Below are 25,897 nucleotides of genomic sequence, written 5' to 3'. Positions count from 1 at the left end.
ATCTTTCTGCAGCCATTTTTATTGCTTGAATTTTTTTTCCCATTATGGGCGTGAGTGGGGCCTCATGTGTAAAATTTGCCTAAGGCCTCACAAAGCCTAGAGCCGCCTCTGAGACCCTTAATCCAAGCATGCAGCCTCGCTGGCTTGAAAAGTGGGAGGGGGGGATTTAAGCATGCAACCCCATGATCTCCTGAACCATAGCATGCCACATTCCCTCAACATGGGGGATGCCTTGCCAGCAAGGACCCCCCAGCACAGCACCTTACCCCCCCCCCATGTTGATGAGACAAGGGCCTCTTCTCCACAACCCTGGACAGTGTTTATGAGGGGGTTATGGGGGGTTTGTAGGCAGAGGATCATCAGAATCTGGCCCCCAGGTACCTCCCGTACATGAATGAGTATGGCTTACATAATACTCCTACTCATTCATAACAGAAAATAATTGTAACATGGAAATAAGTTCTTTACTAAAAAATAAAAATTCCCCAAAAATATGCCGCGTTGTAAATCCATTGTCAATCATTGCCGACCACCCACTGACTCTCTGTGAAAAATAAAACTTGATGAGCCAGGGCACACAACTGTACTCATACCTAAATGACAGCTCCCTGAGCTGTCATCAGCTATATTGAGGAAGGTGTGGGGTTGGTGGTGACATCATTACCAAATATGGCCATATTCGGTCAATGTCATTTGGGCAGTGATGTCATTGCTATCCCTGCCCCTTTGCCTAAGTGGTGGGGATTCCCCGTGACGTACATGGTTCCTGCAAGCACCCACGTCTTTCCTAAGAACCAGTAATAGTGTGCAGCTGTCATATATAGGTAAAAATATAACTTATATATATGATTATTGGCTCAGTTTAACAGGGAGCCGAAACGGCAAAAGTTCGGGCATTTTTCCAAAAGCCCTAACATCCAAAGTTTGGTCTGATCCATTGGCTCATCCCTACCAAGCAGCAGAGCCTGCCTGGTGACCTGCATTTTCTCTGCTAAAGTTATTCAATACAAACATACTTCCCCTTCAGGCAGCACATGTGCCTGCAGCTCATCTGATTGGCCCCAAAACTGCCTCTCCCTGTCCCTGTCTGAGCACTGCTGTACAGGGGTCTACAGGAGGATGATACCAGGTGAAGTCTCTTCCAAAGTAACTGAGATAGCATTAGAGGTCAGTAATTTTATTGTGTGCACACCATAAGTTTTGCAAAAGTCACACTATTACTTTAATTCCTCAGATCTAATCTAAGAGTAGAGAAAAACAGGAACCAAAGTGGTCATCTTATCTCATCTGAAGGAAGTGGTGAAAATGCTCTGTCATATTTCCTGGCTATGCTACCAACCAGTTATTGGTTCCTACAGGTTATACTTTTTATGACAAAAAATAAAGTTTATCTCCACTGCACACCAAACCAGAATAAATTAATACTCCATCAGGGTAGTAGACCCCTTTGTAATGGCATTAATTTTGAAGCTCAAGAATCAAGCCTTCATCGGAGCTCCTGAGAGATAGAAGAACTATCATGACAATTACAGATGGACCAATCCCTCCAGTTTTAGTAAATAAACCCCAATGTCTACAAGAATGTGCATACACCTCCAAATAATAGGTTCTGGTTATTCCAGTGAAGGGTACTACAGCATACACAGACATTATGGACAGTTGAAACCTTCCAACCTTGTAGTAACAATTTGGGAAACAAGGTCAGTTTGTGTACAAGGCCAGTTCCATAAAGACATGGTTTGACCAGTTGGGTGTGGAGAAATTAGGGTGTCCTGCAATGCCCTGACCTTTACCCTACTGAGCACCATTCATAAAGACATTGTTTGACCAGTTGGGTGTGGAGGAACTCAGGTGTCCTGCACAGAGCCATGACCTCAGCCCTACTGCACATTATTCTTAAAGACATGGTGTGACAAGTTCGGTGTGGAGGAACTTGGGTGTCCTGCACAGAGCCCCAACTTCAACCCTACTAGACACCATTTATAAAGACATGGTTTGACCAATTGGGTGCGGAGAAACTCAGATGTTCTGCACAGAGCCCTGACCTCAACCCTACTGAACACCATTCATAAAGACATGGTTTGATGAGTTTGGCATGGTGTAACATTACTGTCCTTCATAGAGCCCTGACCTCAACTCCACTAAACACCATTCAAAAAGACATGGTTTGATGATTTTGGCATGGTGTAACATTACTGTCCTTCATATAGCCCTGATCCCAACTCTACTGAACACCTTTGAGATGAGTTTGAATACTGATAGCAATCCAGGTCTTCTCATCCAACCTCAACACCCAACCTTACCAATGTTCTTTTGACTGAAAGGGCAAAATTCCCACAAACAACCTTAAAAACCTTGTGAAAAGCCTTCCTAGAAGAGTGGAGTTTGTCACCACCACAAAGGGGGGGGTCAACTCCATATTAATGGCCATGGTTTCGGCATGGTATGTACATCAATCTCTATAGTTATCATAGTCAGGTGTCCAAAAATGTTTGGCCATATAGTGTATGGTCTATGTTGATACTCATTCTAGGAGGTGAACAAGTTGTGAGCAAGGTGCAGCGTGGTGTGCTGGGTAGTAAAAACACAGAGTCCAAGACATTCAATGAAGTAATATTGTAGAAAAGGTACAATCACAACTCTGCGGGTAGACACACCTGTCTGGACACACTTATGAATTGAGACAGCGGTCTGACGAGTCGAATACAGTAGTACCTTGGATTACGAGCATAATTTGTTCCAGAAGAATGCTTGTAATACAAAGCACTCGTATATCAAAGTGAGTTTCCCCTAAGGAGTCAATGGAAACTCAGATAATTTGTTCCAGTAGCACTGCTAGTGTATGCAGTACCGCATGTGGCCAGAGGTGGGGGGCGCCAGAGACACTCAGAACTGCTCGGATGCACTCAGAGACACTCGGAGAGGCTCGGAGACACTCAGGAACGGAATGTTTCCGGGTGTTTCCGAGTGTCTCCGAGCGGGTCCAAGTGTCACCCCCTGCACCTCTGGCCAAATGCAGTACTGCACACTACAGAAGCTTGAATCCTGCTCGTCTTGCGAGACAACTCTCGCAAACCAAGTCAGGATTTTAAAAAAAAAACATAGTTCGTATTGTGAAACACTCGTAAACCGTGTTACTCGCAGTCCGAGGTATTACTGTATACCGATAGTTTCTGCAACGAGGAGCAGAATGCGGCTTGCCCAGCCCACACCCAAAGGGAGGCTTCCTGAAGAGAGGTAGATGTAGTCCCTGCATTGCCCCTACTCCTTTGGAACCTTCCCCTACCTCTAAGCACTGTCCCTATGCTAGCGACTTGCATAAAGTGCACCAAACCCAGAAGTCGGAGTCTTAAATAGACTCTGCCTGAACCAAGATTGCCGCTGGAGTCAAATGAGGAACCAGCTTAATCCCTGTGACTGCAGGAAGTCATAAACCAAGTTTCTCACAATTTCCTTCCCTTTCTGCTTTGCCGCTTCGGTTGAGCACCACCTGCAATGGGAAGTACAGGCTGCACCTGCCTACAAAGTGAAATCATTAAAATATGCAGTTAGCACCAAGAACAACTTCTCTGTTTGATTTAGCTGTACAGTGGAACCTTGGATTACGAGCATAAATTTGTTCCAGGAGAATGCTTGTAATCCATATCAAAGCGAGTTTCCCCATAGATGTCAATGGAAACAAAGATAATTCATTCCGCATTGACTTCTATTACATGCAATACCGCATGTGGCCAGAGGTTGGGGGGGTGCCAGAGAGCCTCGGAAATACTTGGGACAGCTCAGCCGAACTCGGAAAGGCTCGGAAACACTTAAGAACTGAGTATTTCCGAGTGATTCCGAGTATTTCCGAACGGCTCCGAACCGTTCCGAGTGTCCCCACCTCTGGCCAAACGCGGTACTGCACACCCCATTAGCTTGAATTCTACTCGTTTTGCGAGACAACACTCGCAAACTGAGTCAGAATTAAAAAAAAAAAAAAAAAGTTGCTCGTCTTTCAAAACGCTTGTTAACCGCGTTTCACTGTAAAGTGAACACAGGCAGCTGCGATTCCTGAAAAATTGAACATTTAAGTTTAAAAACACTAGATGTGCAGAATGGAAAAAAACGTGTTAGATGGATAGACAGGTGCTACTAATTTCGTTTTGCTAATTCATTTTGGAATTTTTTTTTCATTTCAATTTGTTTCGTTAATATTTGTCTCACTTATTATTTTCTAACGAATTCCCAATTTTTTCGGAACGATTCCAATTTGTATTGGTCAAAAAATGTGTGCGAACCAAAGTTGGGGGGGAAATTTGTCGAACCAACTAGGTAACTTCCTTGCGCCCCCCCTCCCCCTTCACACACACAATTAGGGTAAATTAATAAATTAGGGGAAATTAAAGCATATCCAAACCCAAAGCAAAAATGTAACATACCACATCTAAAAGACTGGTAAGTTGCATTGTATTACATTTTGTTTTTTTTGGATGTTCACAACTTAACTAAAGTCCGGATCAGGTGATCAGCATGAAAGGAACAACCACAACCCCAACCAACCGCTGGCCTTTTATTGACGTGTGCAAACATAGGAGGTCAGTAATCTCAATCATTTTATAGAGCGATGAAGTCTCACCTCTTCTCTCTGTGGGGGCTCCGGGCTGGTTTGATGGATTTTATCTGGTGGTTTTCTAAAGTAATAATAGATGTGATAAAGGTCAGCTTTGGTTCATGCACATGCAAAAAAAATAAATAAATATTCCATTTGTCTTTTTTGGGCTTTCCTACGACCCTCAAAATGGCAGTTTTCAATAGTGTATGTATAATGCCGCGTACACACGGTCGGACTTTTCGTCTACAAAAGTCCAACGGACGCTGACGGACTAAAGCTGGCTGGTAATCCGATCGTGTGTGGGCTTCTCCGGACTTTCAACGGACTTTTTCAGCCTCAAATCCGACGGACTTTAGATTTGAAACATGCTTCAAATCTTTACGTCGTAACTACGACGGACCCCGAAATCCGCTCGTCTGTGTGCTAGTCCGAAGGACAAAAGCCCACGCTAGGGCAGCTATTGGCTACTGGCTATGAACTTCCTTATTTTAGTCCGGTGTACGTCATCACGTACGAATCCGTCGGACTTTTGTGTGGTCGTGTGTAGGCAAGTCCGTTCATTAGAAAGTCTGCCGCAAGTCCGCCGCAAGTCCGCCGAAAGTCCGCCGGAAGTCTGTCGGACAGGCTGTCGGACTTTTGTAGACGAAAAGTCCGACCGTGTGTACGCGGCATAAGAGTGACGGAGTAAATAACTGGATAAGGCTAGAAGTCACCCCTCCTCCATTCTGCATTCTTTTTGTGAACTAACCACTCTGCTCCATGCTGGCACATCTGTGTTATTACTTTATGGATAATACAAAGATAATAAATCATTGATCTTGGCAGAAATTCTAACATTAGCTACTAATTACCTGTGAAAGCTCCCGCTGTTTGCCTAAATAGCAGTGGGGAAAGGGGGCAGGAGCAGGAGTATGAGCAGACCAATGGGAGGAGGCAGGAGTATGAGCAGACCAATGGGAGGAGGCAGGAGTATGAGCAGACCAATGGGAGGAGGCAGGAGTATGAGCAGACCAATGGGAGGGGGCAGGAGCATAAGGAGAAGTAAGGAGGGGAGGCAGGAGTATGAGCAGACCAATGGGAGAGGGGAGGAGCATAAGCAGAGGTAAGGGGAGGAGGCAGGAGTATGAGCAGACCAATTGGAGGAGGTAGGAGTATAAGCAGAAGAAATGAGAGGAGGCAGAAATATGAGCAGACCGACGGGAGGGGGCAGGAGCATAAGCAGAAGTAAGGAGAGGAGGCAGGAGTATGAGAAGACTAATGGCAGGATGCAGGAGCATATGCAGAAGTAAGGAGAGGAGGTAGGAGTATGAGCAGACCAATGGGGGGAGGCAGGAGCATAAGCAAAAGTAAGGAGAGGAGGCAGAAGTATGAGCAGAGCAATGGGAGGAGGCAGTAGTATGAGCAGACCAATGGGAGGAGGCAGGAGTATGAGCAGACCAATGGGAGGGGGCAGGAGCATAAGGAGAAGTAAGGAGGGGAGGCAGGAGTATGAGCAGACCAATGGGAGAGGGGAGGAGCATAAGCAGAGGTAAGGGGAGGAGGCAGGAGTATGAGCAGACCAATTGGAGGAGGTAGGAGTATAAGCAGAAGAAAGGAGAGGAGGCAGAAATATGAGCAGACCGACGGGAGGGGGCAGGAGCATAAGCAGAAGTAAGGAGAGGAGGCAGGAGTATGAGAAGACTAATGGCAGGATGCAGGAGCATATGCAGAAGTAAGGAGAGGAGGTAGGAGTATGAGCAGACCAATGGGAGGAGGCAGGAGCATAAGCAAAAGTAAGGAGAGGAGGCAGAAGTATGAGCAGAGCAATGGGAGGAGGCAGTAGTATGAGCAGACCAATGGGAGGAGGCAGGAGCATAAGCAGAAGTAAGTAGAGGAGGCAGGAGTATGAGCAAGAGCAATGGGAGGGGGCAGGAGCATGAGCAGAATTAGGAAGAGGAGGACGAAGTATGAGCAGAAGTAGGGAGAGGGGACAGGAGTATGGGCAGGGGCAGAGTGGGGTAGGAGTATGAGCAGAAGCAGACGGAGGAGCAGGAGTATGATCATAAGCAATGGAGGGGGGGGTCGCAGGAGCATAAACAGAGGTAGGGACAGGAGGAAAGAGAATGAGCAGGAGTGGAGGGTGGACATGAGTATGGGCAGGAACGAAGGGGAGGGGACAAGACTATAGACAGGAGCAAAGGGGGGCAGGAGTATGAGCAGGAGCAGAGAGGAGGGCAGGAGTATTGAGGAAAAGGAAACAGGGACAGGAGTAGGGGCAGGAGTAAAGATAGGGGCAGGAGTATGAGCAGGAGCAGGGGAAGATGGCAGGAGCAGGGCCTGGGACGGACAGAAATTGACACTTCCAGGATGAGATCAGATTTATACTAAAACGGCACAGTTGAAAAATAAAGCTTAATCAAAAAAAAAAGTAGGGAAAATTGCAGGTGCTTTTATATTCTACTGTTGCAAGGGTTTCATCTAAAAAGTGAAGTCTGGTGGGAGGGTCTCCTTTTTCTTGTTTGGTAGTCTGTACATTAGAAAAGCAGTTCATATAATGAAGATTGATGTTGCCTGCAACAATGGATTCTAGTGTAGCACCCTCCTAGTTAGAATGCTAGTAGGATTAAGGTAAATGTAGTGTTTTTAGTTCCTCTTTAGTTGGTGGAGTAGAGTTTGATTACTTTTGGCTGTTCTAGGTCCTGCTGGTTGCAGGCTCATCTACTCCACTGCCTTCTAGAGACTTCTACAATGTAATGGGGTAGAGCATGCAGACCCTGAGCCTGAATAGTCACACAGCCTCAGCCAATCCCTAGGGAAAAGAATTACCAGTAGCTGGGGGTGTATAAATAGTCTGGGGTCTGGAACAGCAGGGTTCTTGTCCTGGAGGATAAGGCCCAGCCTGAAGGGCTCCTGCCCTTCTGAGCAGATTAGCTGAAGACTGCAGGAGTTTCACCAGGGTCAAAGGAGATCATCAAGGTCCAAGCTCAGGGAGAGCTGGGGAGATTATCCCTATAGTTGCTGAAATCAGTTTGGAGGGTGTCCATTGAGGATCTGGCCTGGAGGCTCACGGTACAGGGGTCTGGCTGGTATTGGAAGGAGACATCCAAGTACACAGGGACATAGTGAGTTAAGGCCTGAGAGAGATCACAGTGACTGTTGCTGTTAACCCTTTGAGTGACTGTTCCAGAATTGCTGTCCCACCCTGAAGTGTCTAGTTATTACCAGAGAGTGTCCCTTTGCACTAAATTTGGAGTATCCCAAGGATCACTCCACAGCCCAACCAAGTTTAACCAGAACTAAACTTCAAAAAGACACTCGCAGCCTAGTTATTGTGTTGGGAGGCTGTGGAGCTGCTGAATGCCTGGCCGCTGTTCACCCAATTGGGATTAGAACCTGGGGCAAAACTGCAAGGATTGTCTGGGGTCTGTGCTACACTAGTAGTATTGGGGTGAGGATTGTACAAAAGGACACCACCATTCAAGTGCACCTATGATAGCATGATATCTAAATAAGGCCCTGACTGACACAAAAAATTGTTGTCTTCAGAAGTTCACTTACTCAGTTTCTGGACGTGTCCTCCAATATACGATCACAATGATGATAATTATTATAATGACGACTACGGCTACTGCTGAGATTGATGTGCATATCAGTATTCTTTGCGCCTCACTGGTCGAATTGTTTTCTAAAAGAAAATATTTAATAAGAAGATATATTATGATACAGATGCTGATAAACACAGCTGCATATTACTGTTGTCTGTGAAGTCATGTGACTCCCCATCGGGTCTCTTTGACCAAAATAACCACCAACCCATTGTCTGCCATATGACATCATTGAACATGGCTCCTCCTGTGCTACAGAAGCCCCTCCCTCATGGGTAAATGTTGTCGTAACCCAATGGTGGCCATACATGTAGTGATTTGTGATCGCATACAAGCAATTCATATTTGATTAAACTATGGGATGATGCATCATGCGTAGTATTGCTCCTTGCTTTGAGATTTACTGAAAATATCAATGAAAAGTACATAGACCAGACATAAATATAAACAATTGTTTGCTCAATCTATATTATGGTCAGTTCTCTCTGGCACACAGATATTTGTTTGTGCAATCAGAAGTGATCAGCAAAAGTCCTCCACAGCTGATCAACAGTCAAAATCAATAACAGCTCTCTAAGTTGATTGGTTTGCCATTTCTATTTAGTTAATTTAGTTGTATTAAATATCTCATGAAAAGATATGGATATCATGGTCACCATTGTGCATGAACACCAACCCCCCCCCCTCTCTGTGTGCTACTAGCAGTAGTGCAGGTAAATTATAGCTGGCCCAGGGTTAAACCTCAGTCATGGAATCTGGGTCAGGGTTATTAGAGGTTAGGGCTGAATGACTCATCCTGGCAGCCCTCTTGTGCCTCCCCCTGTTTCTAGAATGTTGGAGAATATTCTAAAAGTTAGTGGGCGGAAGCTAGGAGGGTTGTCTAGCATATTTAAGGGCCCTTAGCCAATCTCCAGGAGGTGGGCCTGGCAGGGAACTAAGGAGCCCTTAAATAGACATGGGCCATGCCAGCCGGGGAGAAGCAGTGCTGAGGGAGTCTGTCGGTGGCACTTGAGGTACCACAGTCGGGGAGGGGTTTTACCTCAGGCTGAAGCTCTGGCGGCTGACCTGGAATGATCCCACCACAGGAGACAGTTGGAAGGAAGATTTTCCAGAGAGTCAGCAGGAGCAAAGAGATACAGTGGGAGTAGATCAGCACAATGCAGGGACAGACAAGAGGAGAAACTGCCAGCAGGTCTCTTTTGGAGACGGAGGTATAGCAAGTCTTTATCTAACCTTGCCCTGGGAAGTCTACAGTGTGTCAGTCAGATAGACTAGGAAGAAGAAGCAGCCAGGTGCTCTGGGGAAGTGGCAGCCAGGGGGGCTAGCATTTCTGTGGGAAGTAGAGCTGCGTCCTGGGCTTAGTGTCTGCAGGAAAGCAGATGGTGTTGCAGGAAGCAGTTCACTCCACATGTGCTACTTTTACCAAGGGACTGAGAGTTCTTAGCCTGTAATGGCCTGTGGCTGAACTAACTAAAAAGACTTGGAATGAACCCAGTGGAGCTGTGCAAAGGGAACAAGATTTGTGCAGGAGGAAGAAGTGGAAGTTGTACAAAGGGAGGAAGTTGTACCTGGTTCTGTTATTTTTGTCAAGTTGGGCATCCAACAATCCCTAACATATAGTTACATAGGAGGTGAGGTTGAAAAAAGACCATCAAGTCCAACCTATGTGTGTGATTATATTTCAGGATTACATTATATATCCCTGTATGTTGTGGTTGTTCAGGTGCTTATCTAATAGTTTTTTGAAACTATTGATGCTGAGACCACCACTGAGACCACCACCTGTGGAAGGGAATTCCACATCCTTGCCGCACTTACAGTAAAGAACCCTCTACGTAGTTTAAGGTTAAACCTCTTTTCTTCTAATTTTAATGAGTGGCCACGAGTCTTGTTAAACTCCCTGCCGCAAAAAAGTTTTCTCCCTATTGTGGGGTCACCAGTACAGTATTTGTAAATTGAAATCATATCCCCTCTCAAGCGTCTCTTGTCCAGAAAGAATAAGTTCAGTGCTCACAACCTTTCCTCATAACTAATATCCTCCAGACCCTTTATTAGCTTTGTTGCCCTTCTTTGTACTCGCTCCATTTCCAGTACATCCCTCCTGAGGCCAATATTCTGTTTGTTTGTTAGCAGCAGCTTGGCAATGCATGCCATTGCTGAGCCTATCATCTACTAGGACCTCAGGTCCTTTTCCATCCTAGATTCCCCCAGAGGTTCTCCCCCCAGTGTAAAGATTGCATTCATATTTTTACCACCCAAATGCATTATTTTACATTTTACTACATTAAACCTCATTCGCCATGTAGTTGCCCACCTCATTAATTTGTTCAGATCTTTTTGCAAGGTTTTCACATCCTGCGGAGAAGTTATTGCCCTGCTTAGCTTAGTATCATCCACAAATACAGGGATTGAACTATTTATCCCATCCTCCAGGTCATTTATGAACAAATTAAATAGGATTGGTCCCAGCACAGAACCCTGGGGGACCCCACTACCCACCCCTGACCATTCCGAGTACTCCCCATTTATCACCACCCTCTGAACACGCCCTTGTAGCCAGTTTTCAATCCATGTACTCACCCTATGGTCCATGATGACGGACCTTATTTTGTACAGTAAATGTTTATGGGGAACTGTGTCAAATGCTTTTGCAAAATCCAGATGCACCAAGTCTACGGGCCTTCCTTTATCTAGATGGCAACTCACCTCCTCATAGAAGGTTAATAGATTGGTTTGGCAAGAACGATTCTTCATGAATACATGCTGATTACTGCTAATGATAATACCGTTCTCATTGCTAAAATCTTGTATATAGTCCCTTATCATCCCCTCCAAGAGTTTACATACTATTGATGTTAGGCTAACTGGTCTGTAATTCTCAGGGATGTATTTTGGGCCCTTTTTAAATATTGATGCTACATTGGCTTTTCTCCAATCAGCTGGTACCATTCCAGTCAGTAAAAATTGGGAACAATGGTCTGGCAATTACTTGACTGAGTTCCCTAAGTACCCTCGGGTGCAAGCCATCTGGTCCCGGTGATTTATTAATGTTAAAGAGGGAGTCCACCTAAACCGCCTAAAAAAAAAATATTAAAAGCCAGCAGCTACAAATACTGCAGCTGCTGACTTTTAATAGATGGCCACTTACCTGTCCCAGGGTCCAGCGATGTCGGCAGCCGACGCCGAGAACCCGCTCGATTCTCGGCAGCTGCCGCCGCCATCCTAGGTGAGGGAATCAGGAAGTGAAGTGTTGCGGCTTCACTTCCCGGTTCCCTACTGCGCATGCGTGAGTTGCGCTGCGCATCGTAACTGGTTCCTGCTCTCTCCTGGGAGCTGTGTGTTTCCCAGGAGACAGCGCGGAGGGACAGGAAGAGGTATAGACTCCCATGGGAGTCTATGCCGGAAGTGGGTGCAAATACCTGTCTTAGACAGGTATCTGCACCCCCCTCCCCCCTGAAAGGTGCCAAATGTGACACCGGAGGGGGGAGGGTTCCAAAAAGCGGAAGTTCCATTTTTGTGTGGAACTCCGCTTTAAGTTTCCCAAGTCTAATTTTAATTCTGTCCTCTGTTAACCATGGAGGTGCTTCCTGTGATGTGTCATGAGGATAGACACTGCAGTTTTGGTTACTGAAGCCTCCGATTCTCTGGTGAAGACTGAGGAGAAGAATAAATTCAATACCTACGTCATCTCCCCATTCTTTGTAACCAGATGTCCTTCCTCATTCTTTATGGGGCCAATATGGTCTGTCCTCCCTTTTTTACTGTTTACATACTTAAAGATTTTCTTGGGATTTTTTTGCTCTCCTCCTCTATGTGTATTTTGTGTTCTATTTTAGCAGCCCTAATTTCACCCTTACATTTCTTGTTGCATTCTTTATAAAGTCTGAATGCTGATGATAATCCCTCAACCTTGTATTTTTTTAAGGCCTTCTTCTTTGCATTTATATGCATTTTTACATAGGATTTAAGCCATCCAGGACTTTTGTTCGCTCTTTTAAATGTATTTCCCATTGGAATGCATTGGCTAATTCCCTTATTTAATATGCTCTTATAGCAAACCCATCTCTCCTCCGTGTTCCTCGTTCCTAAGATTTTATCCCAATTTATGCCTTCTCACAAGGTTCATGGTTTAGGGAAGTTGGCTCTTTTGAAATTCAGTGTCTTTGTATTCCCCTTATGTTTCCTATTTGTGTGATTTATACTGAAGCCAATTGACTTGTGATCGCTGTTACCTAAATTACCCTGTATTTCCACATCCGTGATTAGGTCTGTATTGTTGGTAATCAGTATATCCAGTAACGCTTTTATTTCTATTTGGTGCGTCTACCATCTGACCCATAAAATTGTCCTACAAGACATTTAGGAACTGGCGAGCCTTAAATGAATGCGCGGTTCCCTCCGCCCAGTCTATGTCTAGATAATAAAAATCCCCCATTATGATAACACTTCCCATCCTTGCTGCTAATCCAAGTTGTGATAGGAGATCTGTCTCCCCCTCCTCCCCCAGTTTAGGGGACCTATAGCATACTCCCAGTATTATTTTCCCCTTAGCTTCATCCCTTTGGAGCTCTACCCATAAGGATTCCACCTCCTCTCTCACATTCACTTGTACATTATTCTTGATATATAGGCATACCCCTCCCCCTTTTTTACCCTCTCTATCCCTACAATAAAGGGTATACCCTTGAATGGTTGCCAGCCAATCATGATAGCTGTTAAACCAGGTCTCTGAAATCCAAATGCTCCTCGTACAACAGTATCTCTAGTTAACCCATCTTGTCCGCCAGGCTCCTGGCATTGGTGAACACGCCACATAGCTTAGACTGGTCGCAGATTATCCTCTTATAGGGTGTGCCGAGCTTGCAACTAGGACTTGTTACTATACTTGGGTTTATTTGCTTTAGTCAACCTACCACTAATGCCCCCAATACTACCCTCTGGAATATGTTCTGCGCTGACTAACTCTACCTCTGGACCCCCCGTCGCCTAGTTTAAAAATCCCTCTAACTTTTTGGCCATCTTCACTCCCAGCCGATCTGCACCATCCTCATTTAGGTGCAGTCCATCCCTTCTATAGTACTAGTGATCGGCTGAGAAGTCGGCCCAGTCCTCCAGGTCTTTCTGCTGTGGCTCGATATACCGGTAGTATTCCTTAGAATACTATAGTATTACTGAGAATTCTTGAGAATACTACCTTGGAGGTCCTTTTCCTCAATTTAGCTCCCAAGTCTCTAAAATCGTGTCTTTAGGCTCCATCTGCCTCTGGCTTTGTCATTGGTGCCAACGTGCACCATGACAGCCGGGTCTTCCCCAGCCCCTCTCAGTAATCTGTCCAGCAGATTGGAGCGCCGGGTAGACAACATACAGTTCGGCGTTTAGGTCTTTGTTACAGATTGCCCTCTCTGTCTTTCTAAGAATTTAGTCCCCTACCACTAGAATCTGTCTTTCCTTTCCCTTCACTTCCCCCCAACTCTCACTGGAGGAGTTCTTCCCCCGGCAGCTAGAAGAGTCCCTCAGCTCCAGCAGTGCTGGTCCCTGACTGGTTTCACCAATGTCACTCAATGGAGCGTACTTATTGGGATGCTCCAGCCCGGGATCGACCTCCCTGGCACTTCCCCCTCTACCCTTCCTGACTGTCACCCATCTACTTTTTCCTAGTGCCTGCACCTCTTTGTCTCCACCCGCCTCTGTGCTGGCCCCGGCCAGCACCTGCCGGCTACGGTCCCGGCTCTCCTTTAGTATGGAGGGTTTTCTCAGTGCTGACAGTTGCTTCCCCAGATTCAGAAACTGGGCTTCCAGGGAAACAATGTGCTTACATTTTGCTCAGCAGTATTCGCCCTCGATCGGATGATCATGTATACAAGATGTATACCAAGTCGCATCTCCACACCTGCCGGCATCGTACCTACTAATTCAGTGAGGATTGGGGATTATACCCTGTCCAAATTACCTAACAACTAGCTTCCTGACACTAATACTCAACAAGACAATACACAGGTACTCGCCGCCCACGTGCACTCGCAGACCCACGTGCACTCGCAGACCAACGTGCACTCGCAGACCAACGTGCACTCGCAGACCAACGTGCACTCGCAGACCAACGTGCACTCGCAGACCAACGTGCACTCGCAGACCAACGTGCACTCGCAGACCAACGTGCACTTGCAGACTAACGTACACTCGCAGACCCACATGCACATGGGTCTAACCTCCTCCAAGTTATCATCCCCTAATAAAAACAACAAACCCAAGCTCAAGGATTGGTTTTCTGTGTCTGGATGCAATAAGGAAATGCTAATTGACTGGCTGTGCAGCAGTGGGGAACCCTGACATCTGCAACTTCTACTGGGGGGGTAGTGCTACACAAGGCCATAGGTACAGTATATAGAACAGCAAGGAGGAGGCTATAGCCAGTAAAGCCTATGGACTTCTATGCAGGATGCAGAGAACCATTAGAATTGAAGTCCAGGGCAGCAGTCATGGAATGGGACTTGTTGATCCTTTAAACTACAGTTCCCAGAGCACCCTGAGGCAGAGGGGGAGTGGTGATATAGTTTTTACCAGACTGCTCTAGGATTCTCTTCCTCTTGGCACTGCATGAGTCCATATGACCACATCTGCCTGTGTGCCCATCTATTGATAGGAGGCCAATCCAGTGAGGACTGGAGCCTGAAGCCTGAGGGTGGAAATACCAAGGAGAGTGAACAGGGACTGCAGGGATCGCATCAATACCGCTTTTGCTGCAGCGAGTTCAGAGCATCCTATCACCCCCCCTCTCTTGTACTCCTGACCACAGGAAACATCTGTGTAATGACAAGGAGTCCCTTTTCTACAGCAGTAACTTTACAGTCACATACTGGCTAACACGGGCTGAAAGCAGGACACTTAATACCTATCACTTATACCACACCTAGACTGCACTTTTACTGCATCTATTCTTCACCTAGACCGCACCTACTGTATACTGCACCTCCATAGCCAGAGGAGGAAGTGTGAGCCGGGCGCCCATACAGACAGGGTACCCCCCAACGTTGCGAGCCTTACACTTTCTCTCCTCATCAGGAACATTTCCCTGCTACTAGTTCTGTCTCATCCAGGCCGGGTTCCTGTCCCTATGCTACCAACTCGCAAAATGCATGCCAAACCTGGAGCCAGGGCCTTAAAAAGTCTCTGCCTGACCCAAGATGGCTGCTAGAGTCACATGGGGTGGCAGCATCCAATGAGATAGCTTCCCCAGTGACCCAGGAAACCATAGAGGAACCTTGTTCCTCTTGAATTCCTCTCCAACTGCAGCACCGCTGTGGGAGAGCACCACCTACAGTGGAGAGAGCAGACGGCACCTGCCTACACACCTACACTGGCTTGCTGGGTTACGTGAAAAAACCCATATGTACTCATCCAGCCGCATTCTGCAGTTATCTGCCACTCTGCTGCTGCGCACCAGGTCCCTCACTACCATCTTCCACTGACGTCATTGGGAACTGGCTGTCTCGTTCCGGTTCTTTCAGTTGGTCCCCTGACGAGGATTGGAGTGGCACGTCATTAGGAGGCTGGCTGGAAGAACCAGCGAGAGAAAATCCATCACTTCCCTTAGTAAAAGCACCACACATATTACACACAAACGCTGGTTCAGCACACATTTAACCCTTTGATCGTCCTAGATGTATAACCCCTTCCCAGCCAGTGTCATTAGTATAGTGACAGTGCATATTGTTAGCACTGATCACTGTATTAGTGTCACTGAGTCTTACAAAGTGTCAGTTAGTGTCAGATTGTCCGCTGCAATATCGGAATTTCCACTATAAGTAGCTGATCGCCGCCATTACTAGTACAAAAAACATGGTAAAAATAAAAATTCCAGTATATATCCCATAGTTTTTAGACGCTATAACATTTGCACAAACCAATCAATATACGCTTATTGTGATTTTTTTTTTTTTTACCAAAAACATGTAGCAAAATACATATCGGCCTACATTTAGGAAGAAATTAAAATTTGTTAAATTTTTTTATGGGATATGTTTTATAGCAGAAAGTACAAAAAAAAAAATATATATATATATATATATATATATATATATATATATATAATTATATATTATATTATTATATTATTTATTTATTTTTTAATTTTTTTTAATTGTCTGCCTTTTTTTGTTTCTAGTGCAAAAAGAAAAACCCAGTGATGATCGAATACCACTAAAAGAAAGCTGTATTTTTGGGAAAAAAGGACATAGATTGTATTTGGGTACAGTGTCGCACGACCGCGCAATTGTCAGTTAAAGTAACGCAGTGCCGTATTGCAAAAAAATGGCCTGTGGGGGTAAATCTTCTGGAGGTCAAGTGGCTAGTGTGAGATGGCAAAGACCGAATCTGCATTCATCATAGTACAATGGTTTTGCTGTAGTTTGGTTTTTAAACCTGTTTGTTACTGTAAATGCCAAATTTATTACTATAATGCCCCGTACACACGGTCGGATTTTCGGATAGAAAATGTCCGATCGGAGCGTGTTGTCAGAAATTCCGACCGTGTGTGGGCTCCATCGGACATTTTCCATCGGATTTTCCGACACACAAAGTTGGACAGCAGGATATAAAATTTTCCGACAACAAAATCTGTTGTCGGAAATTCCGATCGTGTGTACACAAATCCGACGGACAAAGTGCCACGCATGCTCAGAATAAATAAAGAGATGAAAGCTATTGGCCACTGCCCCGTTTATAGTCCCGACGTACGTGTTTTACGTCACCGCGTTCAGAATGATCAGATTTTCCGACAACTTTGTGTGACCGTGTGTATGCAAGACAAGTTTGAGCCAACATCCGTCGGAAAAAATCCTAGGATTTTGTTGTCGGAATGTCCGAACAAAGTCCGACCGTGTGTACGCCCTATAACGCTCACTCACAATCATTAGTCCATTGTTCTCAGTAAACATCATCTACATTTCCATTCAGAAGCCATACACTTACCTGATACAATAACTGGGAAAGTCTTCTTACAGAGTCCGGTGCTTGTTGATAAATCACAGATGTAATTCCCGGAGTCGCTGAGCTGAGCGTCCGTTATCCGGAGGGTGAGCGGATCCTGGAAGGAGAATCTGGACTCTGAGAAGTTGGAGAACGTCTGATTTGGTTTTAGTGTTGTAACGAAGTGCAGGATGTGAGAATTGTTGGTTTTTTTCCATGTAATCTGAGCTATGTTGTCTGTGGTCACTGATTTATTGCATCCCTCCACGCAGTTTAAGGTCACCGTGTCACCCAAATAATATCCCTCAACAATGATGACGGCGGACACCAGATCTGAAAAGGAAACAGACAACATTATCAGCAGATGGATATTTTAGCACATTAATGAGGCACTGCAGCCAAAGCGTTGCTGATAATTTTGTATTCTGTAGCGGGGAAGGGTCGGCACGTTTGTAGATGGGGTGCAGCATGGTAATCATTCACACAGTCCGGAGCAATGGAAAACTTGTCTTGAATTAGTACAGCAGCAATCCATAACAAACCTGGTGGGAAGTCTGCCCCAATCGTGTGTACTCACAGTTTCCAATAATGTGAAGAGAGCAGATTATCAATCATACTGACAGCATCTGTTAAGAGAGCGGAATTCAGTGTGGCCTTCTTGTGCCCAAATGGGATGAGATCCAAAGAAGATGGATGCCAAAGCTTTTCATCAGGAACCTTTTCTTACTGGTAGTACTGCCCCTAACAAGCTGGGTACCCATCCCTACTCTACCAGCTCGCAAAAAAGTGCGCCAAGCCTGGGAGCCAGGACCCTAAAAAAAGCTTTGCCTGACCCAAGATGGCTGCTAGGGTCACATGGGGCGACAATGTCCAATAGGATAGCTTCCCCAGTGACCTAGGAAACCATAGAGGAATCTTGTTCTTCCTCTCCAACAGCAGTGCCGCTGTGGAGGAGCACCACCTGTAGTGGAGAAAGTAGACTGCACTTGCCTACATGTTTGTAAGCTTTTTACTGCTGGATAGGTCTCTGTTGGCAGAATTTGCCTTCATGTATTGTCCCAGAGACACAACACAAAGAAAACATCCACCAAATTGAGGGAAAAGCCCACCTTTGAGAGCTATCATCTGAAACGGTGTCCCCATTGGGAAATTGCTTTTCCTTCACCTCCTGTCCTGGTGACAACTGTCACAGCGAGTAAATCACCTCAATCATGGACCTTGTAAAACCTGGCAGAGCTTGACCATTTGCCAACCATGTCATAGCCGAATGATGGACACAGCGCGGCCGGACAGTTCCGGGAGGTTGTCACATGACATCCGCCGTGATCACGCCCCCCCCCCACCACCGTGCCATGCGCCCACTGTGGCTTGCAGGCAGCACGCTCTGTGGTCGCAGTGTCCTTATATAGCGCCGTCAATTTACACAGCGCTTTACATATACATTGTACATTCACATCAGTCCCTACCACCCAAGGAGCTTACAATCTAAGGTCCCTAACTCACATTCATATACTAGAGCCAATTTAGACAGGATCCAATTAACCTACCAGCATGTCACATTTTAGGATTAAAGAGTATTTAAAGCCTCCCTCCAAAGCACTGTATATTTTCAAAAAACAGAGACTCCACATAATAAAATGGCGGCAACTGCAATTTTTTTATGCGACACTATAATTACACTGCTGTTCATCAAATCTATAATTTTAGTTATAAAACAATAACCATTCTTGGTAAAATATAAAAGATGGAGTGGCATCGAGCAAATAGATATCAAACACACCAAGCTTTAAAAATTGTGTGCACCCATGAAACATGCAAATGGTCTAAAGTAATAACTGATACCGGTATTGGTGCCGATACTAAGCATTTGCGTGAGTATCGGTACTCGTGCAAATACTCCGATACCTGAAACTGATCATTTCAGGCTCAGGTCTTTCAGTTGTCAGTGGGATTCCCCCATTGACAATTTTTTTTTTTTTTTTGTTCACATCTATTTTATAAACTATTAATAATTAAAACTTTTTTTTTTTTATGCTAATATTTTCACACCTTCAACATATATTCACACATTTCACTTTGAAAAAAGCGCACAATTATTTGTGGAGAAAAAAAAAGAAAAAAGTGCAAAATTAGAAAAAAAAATTCTTTATTTTATTTGTAAATAACTTTTCAATGCTTTGTACCATTGCTGACAGCTGAAGTGTACACAAAACAGTTGTGGTAGGTATCGGTAATTGGAATCGGTGAGTACTCAAAAAAAGTATGGTGCATCCCCAATAGTAACCTATATTGTCTGTAGGCCACATTTCAAAAACCTTGTAGGTCATCAATTTAAAAATTAAAGCCCAACTCAATGAAATAGAAAAAATCCACTCTTGTAGTGGGAACCTATGGCAAGAGTGGATTTTTATTGTCATGGAATTGAGCTTTAAAGTGGTTCTGATCTTGATCCAGTGATGTGCATAAGTCCCCTTTCACACTGGGGCGGGAGCGGCATCAGCGGTAAAACGGCACTATTTTTTACCGTCGTTTTAGCGGCGGTATTCGGCCGCTAGCGGTACACTTTTACCCCCCCGCTAGTTGCCGAAAAAGGGTTAAAACCCAGCCGCAAGAGGGTTAAAACCACAGCAAAGAGCTGCTACAGCAGCGCTATACTGGCGGTATAGCCGCGCTGTCCCATTGATTTCAATGGGCAGGAGCGGTGAAGGAGCGGTGTATACACCGCTCCTTCACCGCTCCAAAGATGCTGCTAGCAGGACTTTTTTTCCCGTCCTGCCAGCGCACCGCTCCAGTGTGAAAGCCCTCGGGGCTTTCACATTGGAGCGACAGCAGCGGCTGTTTCAGGGCTCTTTGCAGGCGCTATTTTTAGCGCTGTAGCTCCTGCAAAGCGCCCCCAGTGTGAAAGGGGTCTTAGAGCAGAAGCTCTCTCCCTCCTCACTGGGCAGAGAGGCAGCAGCGCCGAGGCGGCTGCTGCTCAGAATTTTTTGGGGGGTGCAAACAAACTGAAAAATTGTGAAAAAGAACATCAATTGCAGCCACTGTGCCCATCAAATGCAGCCACTGTGCCCATTAAATGCAGCCACTGTGCTCATCCATCAAATGCTGCCACTGTGCCTATCAAATGCTCCTACTATGCCCATCAAATGCTGCCACTGTGCCCATCAAATGCTGCCACTGTGCCCATCAAATGCTCCTACTATGCCCATCAAATGCAGCCACTGTGCCCATCAAATGCAGCCACTGTGCCCATCAAATGCTGCCACTGTGCCCATCAAATGCTCTTACTATGCCCATCAAATGCTGCCACTGTGCCCATCAAATCCAGCCACTGTGCCCATCAAATCCAGCCACTGTGCCCATCAAATCCAGCCACTGTGCCCATCAAATCCAGCCACTGTGCCCATCAAATCCAGCCACTGTGCCCATCAAATCCAGCCACTTTGCCCATCAAATCCAGCCACTGTGCCCATCAAATGCAGCCACTTTGCCCATCAAATGCTGCCACTGTGACCCCCCCCGCCCGCTCTCCGTCTGCCCGACACTTACCCTGTTTCAGTGGGGCGGTGACGGCAGCGAGCGGTGTCCTCCATGCTTCTACATGTCCTCCATGTCTTCTCCCGAGTCCCGTCCTCTCCTCCCATCCTCACCTATAGGCGATTGGACACCTGATAGGTGTCCACTTACAGCGCCTGACGGCGGTGACGGGTAACAGAGCCGAGCACGGAGAAGCGGTTCAATGTTAGGAAAGTGAATATTCATTCGCTTTCCTAACACACCTGGGTGAACTGCGAGCGCCAAGCATGGTGTTTGCAGGTCACCTATTTTGAAGCATATTAGAGCCTATGGCTCTAATAAGGTACTTCAAAAACAACCCCCGCTGCTGTAATTCAGGCGCCCGAAAAGGGGCCCAGGCGCCTGAATAGGGGATGGCATTGCGGCCATAGATAGATTCATGCAATGCATGAATCTATCTATTGGTCACAGAGGGGGTGGCTGGAGAGAGGGGGCAGTGCCCATGCGCCCTTATGGACGCACCGCCACTGCAGCAGCGGGAGCCATTGCTTCCTGCTGCTGTCAACCACAGCCAGTGAGGGTGGAGTGGAGGCGGGGCCAAGCCATGCTCTGAGGGTCAATGGGACACACAGAGCTGGCTCAGGGGCGAGCATGCACAAATGCCTCCATAGCAAGCGGCTTGCTATGGGGGGGGGGAGGCACTCGGCAGAGGAGAGGAGCCAGGAGCACCATTCAGGGACCTAAGAAGAGGAGGATTGGGGCTGCTCTGTGCAAAACCATTTCACAAACGGGGTAAATATAATATATTTATGTTTTTTTAATTTACCTTTAGGCTACTTTCACACTGAGGTGTTTTACAGGCGCTATGGCGCTAAAAATAGCGCCTGCAAAGTGCCTGTAAAAAGCCTCTCCTCTCACTCCAGTGTGAAGGCCCGAGGGGCGGTGCACTGGCAGGACGCTAAAAAAAGTCCTGCAAGCCGCATCTTTGAGGCACTGTAGGATTTTGGGGTATTTTTAAAAAATTTTCAATATTTTATTGAATAAACATTCTTTTTTGTTTTTAACTTTATTGTTATCTTTTAGAGGCTGACAAGGGGACAAGGGAAAAGCAGTTGTTAAGTGACCAACCTTATCATATGTCATTTTTCATTTTTCCCAGTTCTACTTAATATTTGACAAAACATCCAAAAGGTTGGATAAACCCCCAAAAATGCCTACTACTAGGGATGCACTGTTATATTGACCACTGAAAAGTATCGGTCGAAAATAGGGGGATATTGGTGCTTTGCAGATAGAAAAAAAAAGTGCTTATAATTGCATACTGCATCGCATCCCATTGATTTCAATGCAAAATCATGTCCTATTGACTTTAATGCAAAATCGAGTCCCATTGACTTCAGTGCAAAAACGCCCCCTATTGACTGCAATGCAAAATCGCGACCCATTGACTTCAATTCAAAATCGCATCCCAGTGATTTCAATGCAAAATCGCATCCCATTGATTTAAATGCAAAGGCGCCCCCTATTGGCTGCAATGTAAAATTGCGTCCCGTTGACTTCAATGCAAAATTGCGTCCCATTGACTTCAATGCAAAATCATCAGCCATATTAATTAAATTTAAACAAAAAAAAACTGACAGTTTTGGTTTTCGGCCAAGTGCATCCTGAATTTTTGGTTTTGGTTTCGGCAACCGAATTTTCCTTTCGGTGCACCACTACCTACTACCATTCTACAAGCCTCTATGCTATATTACACGATGCTTGATTTTGCCACATTGAGGGGCTTAAGCTGGCCATACACACAAAGATATTTTCATTTTGCTTGAAGGCTGGCCATAAAATATCTAACAGATTCCTCCATCCACACTAAAGAGCATAGATGGAGGAATCTCCCTCTGCAACTATTGTATCCTGACAGCCGGCGCCGTCCTATTGTCAAATTCCCAAAACAGCAGCTGCATCTGATTGAAAGCGAGCGCTGTTCGGCTGACATTTTACTGCCTGGCTGCTTTGGTCTGGTGGGAGGGTGCTGAAAAGTCTACCCACTAAACACATTTCCAGTAGTGTCTTGTTTGCCCGATCTTGCAGTACACTTTCATCCTTGCTGCCTGCATCACACTTACACTTTATTGTCAAAATTATTGGGACACCTGCCTTTACACGCACATGAACTTTAATGGCATCCCAGTCATGGTCCGTAGGGTTCAATATTGAGTTGGCCCAACCTTTGCAGCTATAACAGCTTCAACTCTTATGGGAAGGCCGTCCACAAGGTTTAGGAGTGTGTCTATGGGAATGTTTGACCATTCTTCCAGAAGAGCATTTGTGAGGTCAGGCACTGATGTTGGACAAGAAGGCTTGGCTCGCAGTCTGCGCTCTTAATTCATCCCAAAGGTGCTCTATCAGGTTGAGGTCAGGACTCTGTGCAGGCCAGTCAAGTCCCCCCACCCAAACTCGCTCGTCCATGCCTTTATGAACCATTGCTTTGGTAAAGAAAAAACAAAAATGTATCACCCTTGATTTTTATTTTAAATTGTGGTTTACTGTTTCCCTTCCTGTGGTTATATGTTTTGACTCAAAGTAGGTACAATACGTATTTTCGGTTTAAGGGTGAGACTTTACACCTCCAAACTCCAAACTGTACACCTCCAAATCCTAATAGCAGATTTCAAATAGCAGAGGTCAGGTCTAGGACCTCAGGTACAATGTAGGAGCAATGACGGTTTCTAGTCATCAAATTTTAATAGAAGTCAAGAGGTCAGCTCTAGGAGTGAAAGTACAATGTAGGCATAGTCATGGATCCTAATAGCAGGGGTCAGGTCTAGAAGTGAAGGTACCATGTAGGGTCAGTCATGATTCCTAATGGCAGAAGTCAGATCTAGGAGTGGATGTATGATGTAGGAACAGTTAAAGGTTCCAAAAGCAGAGGTCAAGTCTAGGAGTGGCAGTACAATGTAGGGACAGATAGATATGGTTTCCAATAGCAGAGGTCAAGTCTAGGAGTGGAGGTACAATGTAGGGTCAGATATGGTTTCCAATAGCAGAGGTCAAGTCTAGGAGTGGAGGTACGATGTAGGGAGAGCCATGGTGTCTAACAACAAAGGTCACATCTAAGAGCAGAGGTAAAATGTAGGAATATACATAGTTTCTAATAGCAGAATTCAAGTTTAGGAGCAGAGTACAATATAGGGTCAGATATGGTTTCCAATAGCAGAGGTCACATTTAGGAGTGGATGTATGATGTAGGAACAGTTAAAGGTTCCAAAAGCAGAGGTCAAGTCTAGGAGTGGAGGTACAATGTAGGGACAGATATGGTTTCCAATAGCAGAGGTCACATCTAGGAGCGGAGTTACAATGGTAGGGACAGATATGGTTGCCAATAGCAGAGGTCAAGTCTAGGAGTGGAGGTACGATGTAGGGAGAGCCATGGTGTCTAACAACAAAGGTCAAGCCTAAGAGCAGAGGTAAAATGTAGGAATATTCATAGTTTCTAATAGCAGAATTCAAGTTTAGGAGCAGAGGTACAATATAGGGTCAGCTATGGTTTCTGATAGCAGAGGTCAGGTCTTAAAATAGAGGTATGATGTAAGAACAGTCATAGTTTCCAATAGCAAAGGTCAAGTCTAGGCATGTGGGTTGGTGTAGAGGCAGTCCTGATTTCTAAAAGCAAAGGTCAGGTCTAGGAGTGGAGTCTCGATGTAGGGACAGTCACGGTATCTAACAGCAGAGGTCAGGTCGTCTAGGAGCAGAGGTACAATATAGGGATATGGTTTCCAATTGCAGAGGTCATGTCTAGGGGTGGAGGGACCATGTAAGAATCGTCATGGATTCCAGCAGAGGCCAAATCTGGGAGTGCAGGTGCGGTGTAGGAACAGCAGTGGTTCCTAAAAGCAGAGTTCAGGCCTAGGAATGGAAGGACGAAGTCGGGACAATCATTATTTCTAATAACAGAGGTCTAGGAGTAGAGGTATGATGTAGGAACAATAACAGTTTCTAATAGGAGAGGTCAGGTCTCGGAGCAGAGATGCTATGCAGAGAAAGCCATAACATTCAATAGCAGTGCTCAAAGCTAGGGGTGAAGATACAATGTAAGGACAATCATGGCTTCCAATAGTAGAGGTCAGGTCTAAGAGTGGAGGTACAATGTAAGGACAATCATGGTTTCTAATTGTAGAGGTCAGGTCTAAGAGTGGAGGTACAATGTAAGGACAATCATGGATTCTAATTGTAGAGGTCAAGGCTAGGAGTGGAAATACAATGTAGGGACAGTCATGGTTCCTAATAGCAGAGCTCATGCCTTGGAACTGAGGTACAATGTAGGGACATTTATGGTTTCTAATAGCAGAGGTCAGGTCTAGGAGTGTAAGTGGGTGTAGGGGCAGTCATGGTTTCTAAAAGCAAAGGTCAGGTCTAGGTGCGGAGGTACAATGGTCTACTTTAGATGTAAAACCCAATTTCACACAATAGTGTCGTTTGCCAAAAAAAAAAAAAGAAGTAAGATCAATATTAGACAGTGAGGGTATGAATGACTGGACTGCATGCCCACAGACCTGAGTGAACATTCTACTCATACACACAATCCTGATCTTCCTATATTGTTTGCATATATTCGGCAGTTAGATAGACCCAAAAAATGTACAGAAAATAATGATTGTATTTCGGGCATGCCAAAGTATGGATATGAGAAGTGAGAATGCCTGAGCATATGTTCCAAAATGCATCTTGTTGATAGATGAATGTTCTTTCACATATCGTGGACAGATAAGCCCCAAATTTTGTGCATCTGTGTGCCTGCAATTCACGATTATACGTATATATATCTATATATACACAATAAATCATATTAGGGAGTCTTTTTTATAAAAGTAATTTTTTGAATGTCTCAACTTTCATGCCAGCATAATGAATAACACCCGTAATGATTTTAGTATGGCAAATGTAACCTCTTATTAAGGACCAGGCCTTTTCCTGACACTTGTTGCTTACAAGTTTAAATATGTATTTTTTGCTAGAAAATTAGTTAGAACCCCCAAACATTATGTTTTTTTTTTTTTAGCAGAGACCCTAGAGAGTAAAATGGCAGCTGTTGCAATATTTTTATGTTGTTGTTACGCCGAGTAAATAGATACCTAACATGTCATGCTTCAAAATTGCGCATGCTCGTGGAATGGCGACAAACTACGGTACTTCAAAATCTCCATAGCGACACTTTAAACATTTTTACAGGTTTCCAGTTTAGAAT

The 25,897-nt window shown here is 45.2% G+C and overlaps 1 protein-coding gene across 1 annotated transcript in view; it reads right to left on the bottom strand.

The window, feature by feature from the left end:
- LOC141129403 (uncharacterized) overlaps window positions 1-25,897 on the bottom strand; it is a 51,391-nt gene that overhangs the window by 2,043 nt on the left and 23,451 nt on the right. Inside the window, exons 2-4 of the mRNA XM_073617425.1 lie at window positions 17,146-17,475; window positions 8,129-8,255; window positions 4,616-4,670 (exon numbers count right to left, since the gene is read on the bottom strand). Of these exons, the coding sequence (XP_073473526.1) occupies window positions 4,616-4,670; window positions 8,129-8,255; window positions 17,146-17,475 (512 nt within the window). The remainder of the gene's footprint in view (window positions 1-4,615; window positions 4,671-8,128; window positions 8,256-17,145; window positions 17,476-25,897) is intronic.

Source organism: Aquarana catesbeiana, linkage group LG02 (assembly GCF_042186555.1).
Source record: "Aquarana catesbeiana isolate 2022-GZ linkage group LG02, ASM4218655v1, whole genome shotgun sequence".
Classification (NCBI taxonomy): domain Eukaryota; kingdom Metazoa; phylum Chordata; class Amphibia; order Anura; family Ranidae; genus Aquarana; species Aquarana catesbeiana.
This window is presented reverse-complemented; position numbering and strand designations above follow the sequence as displayed.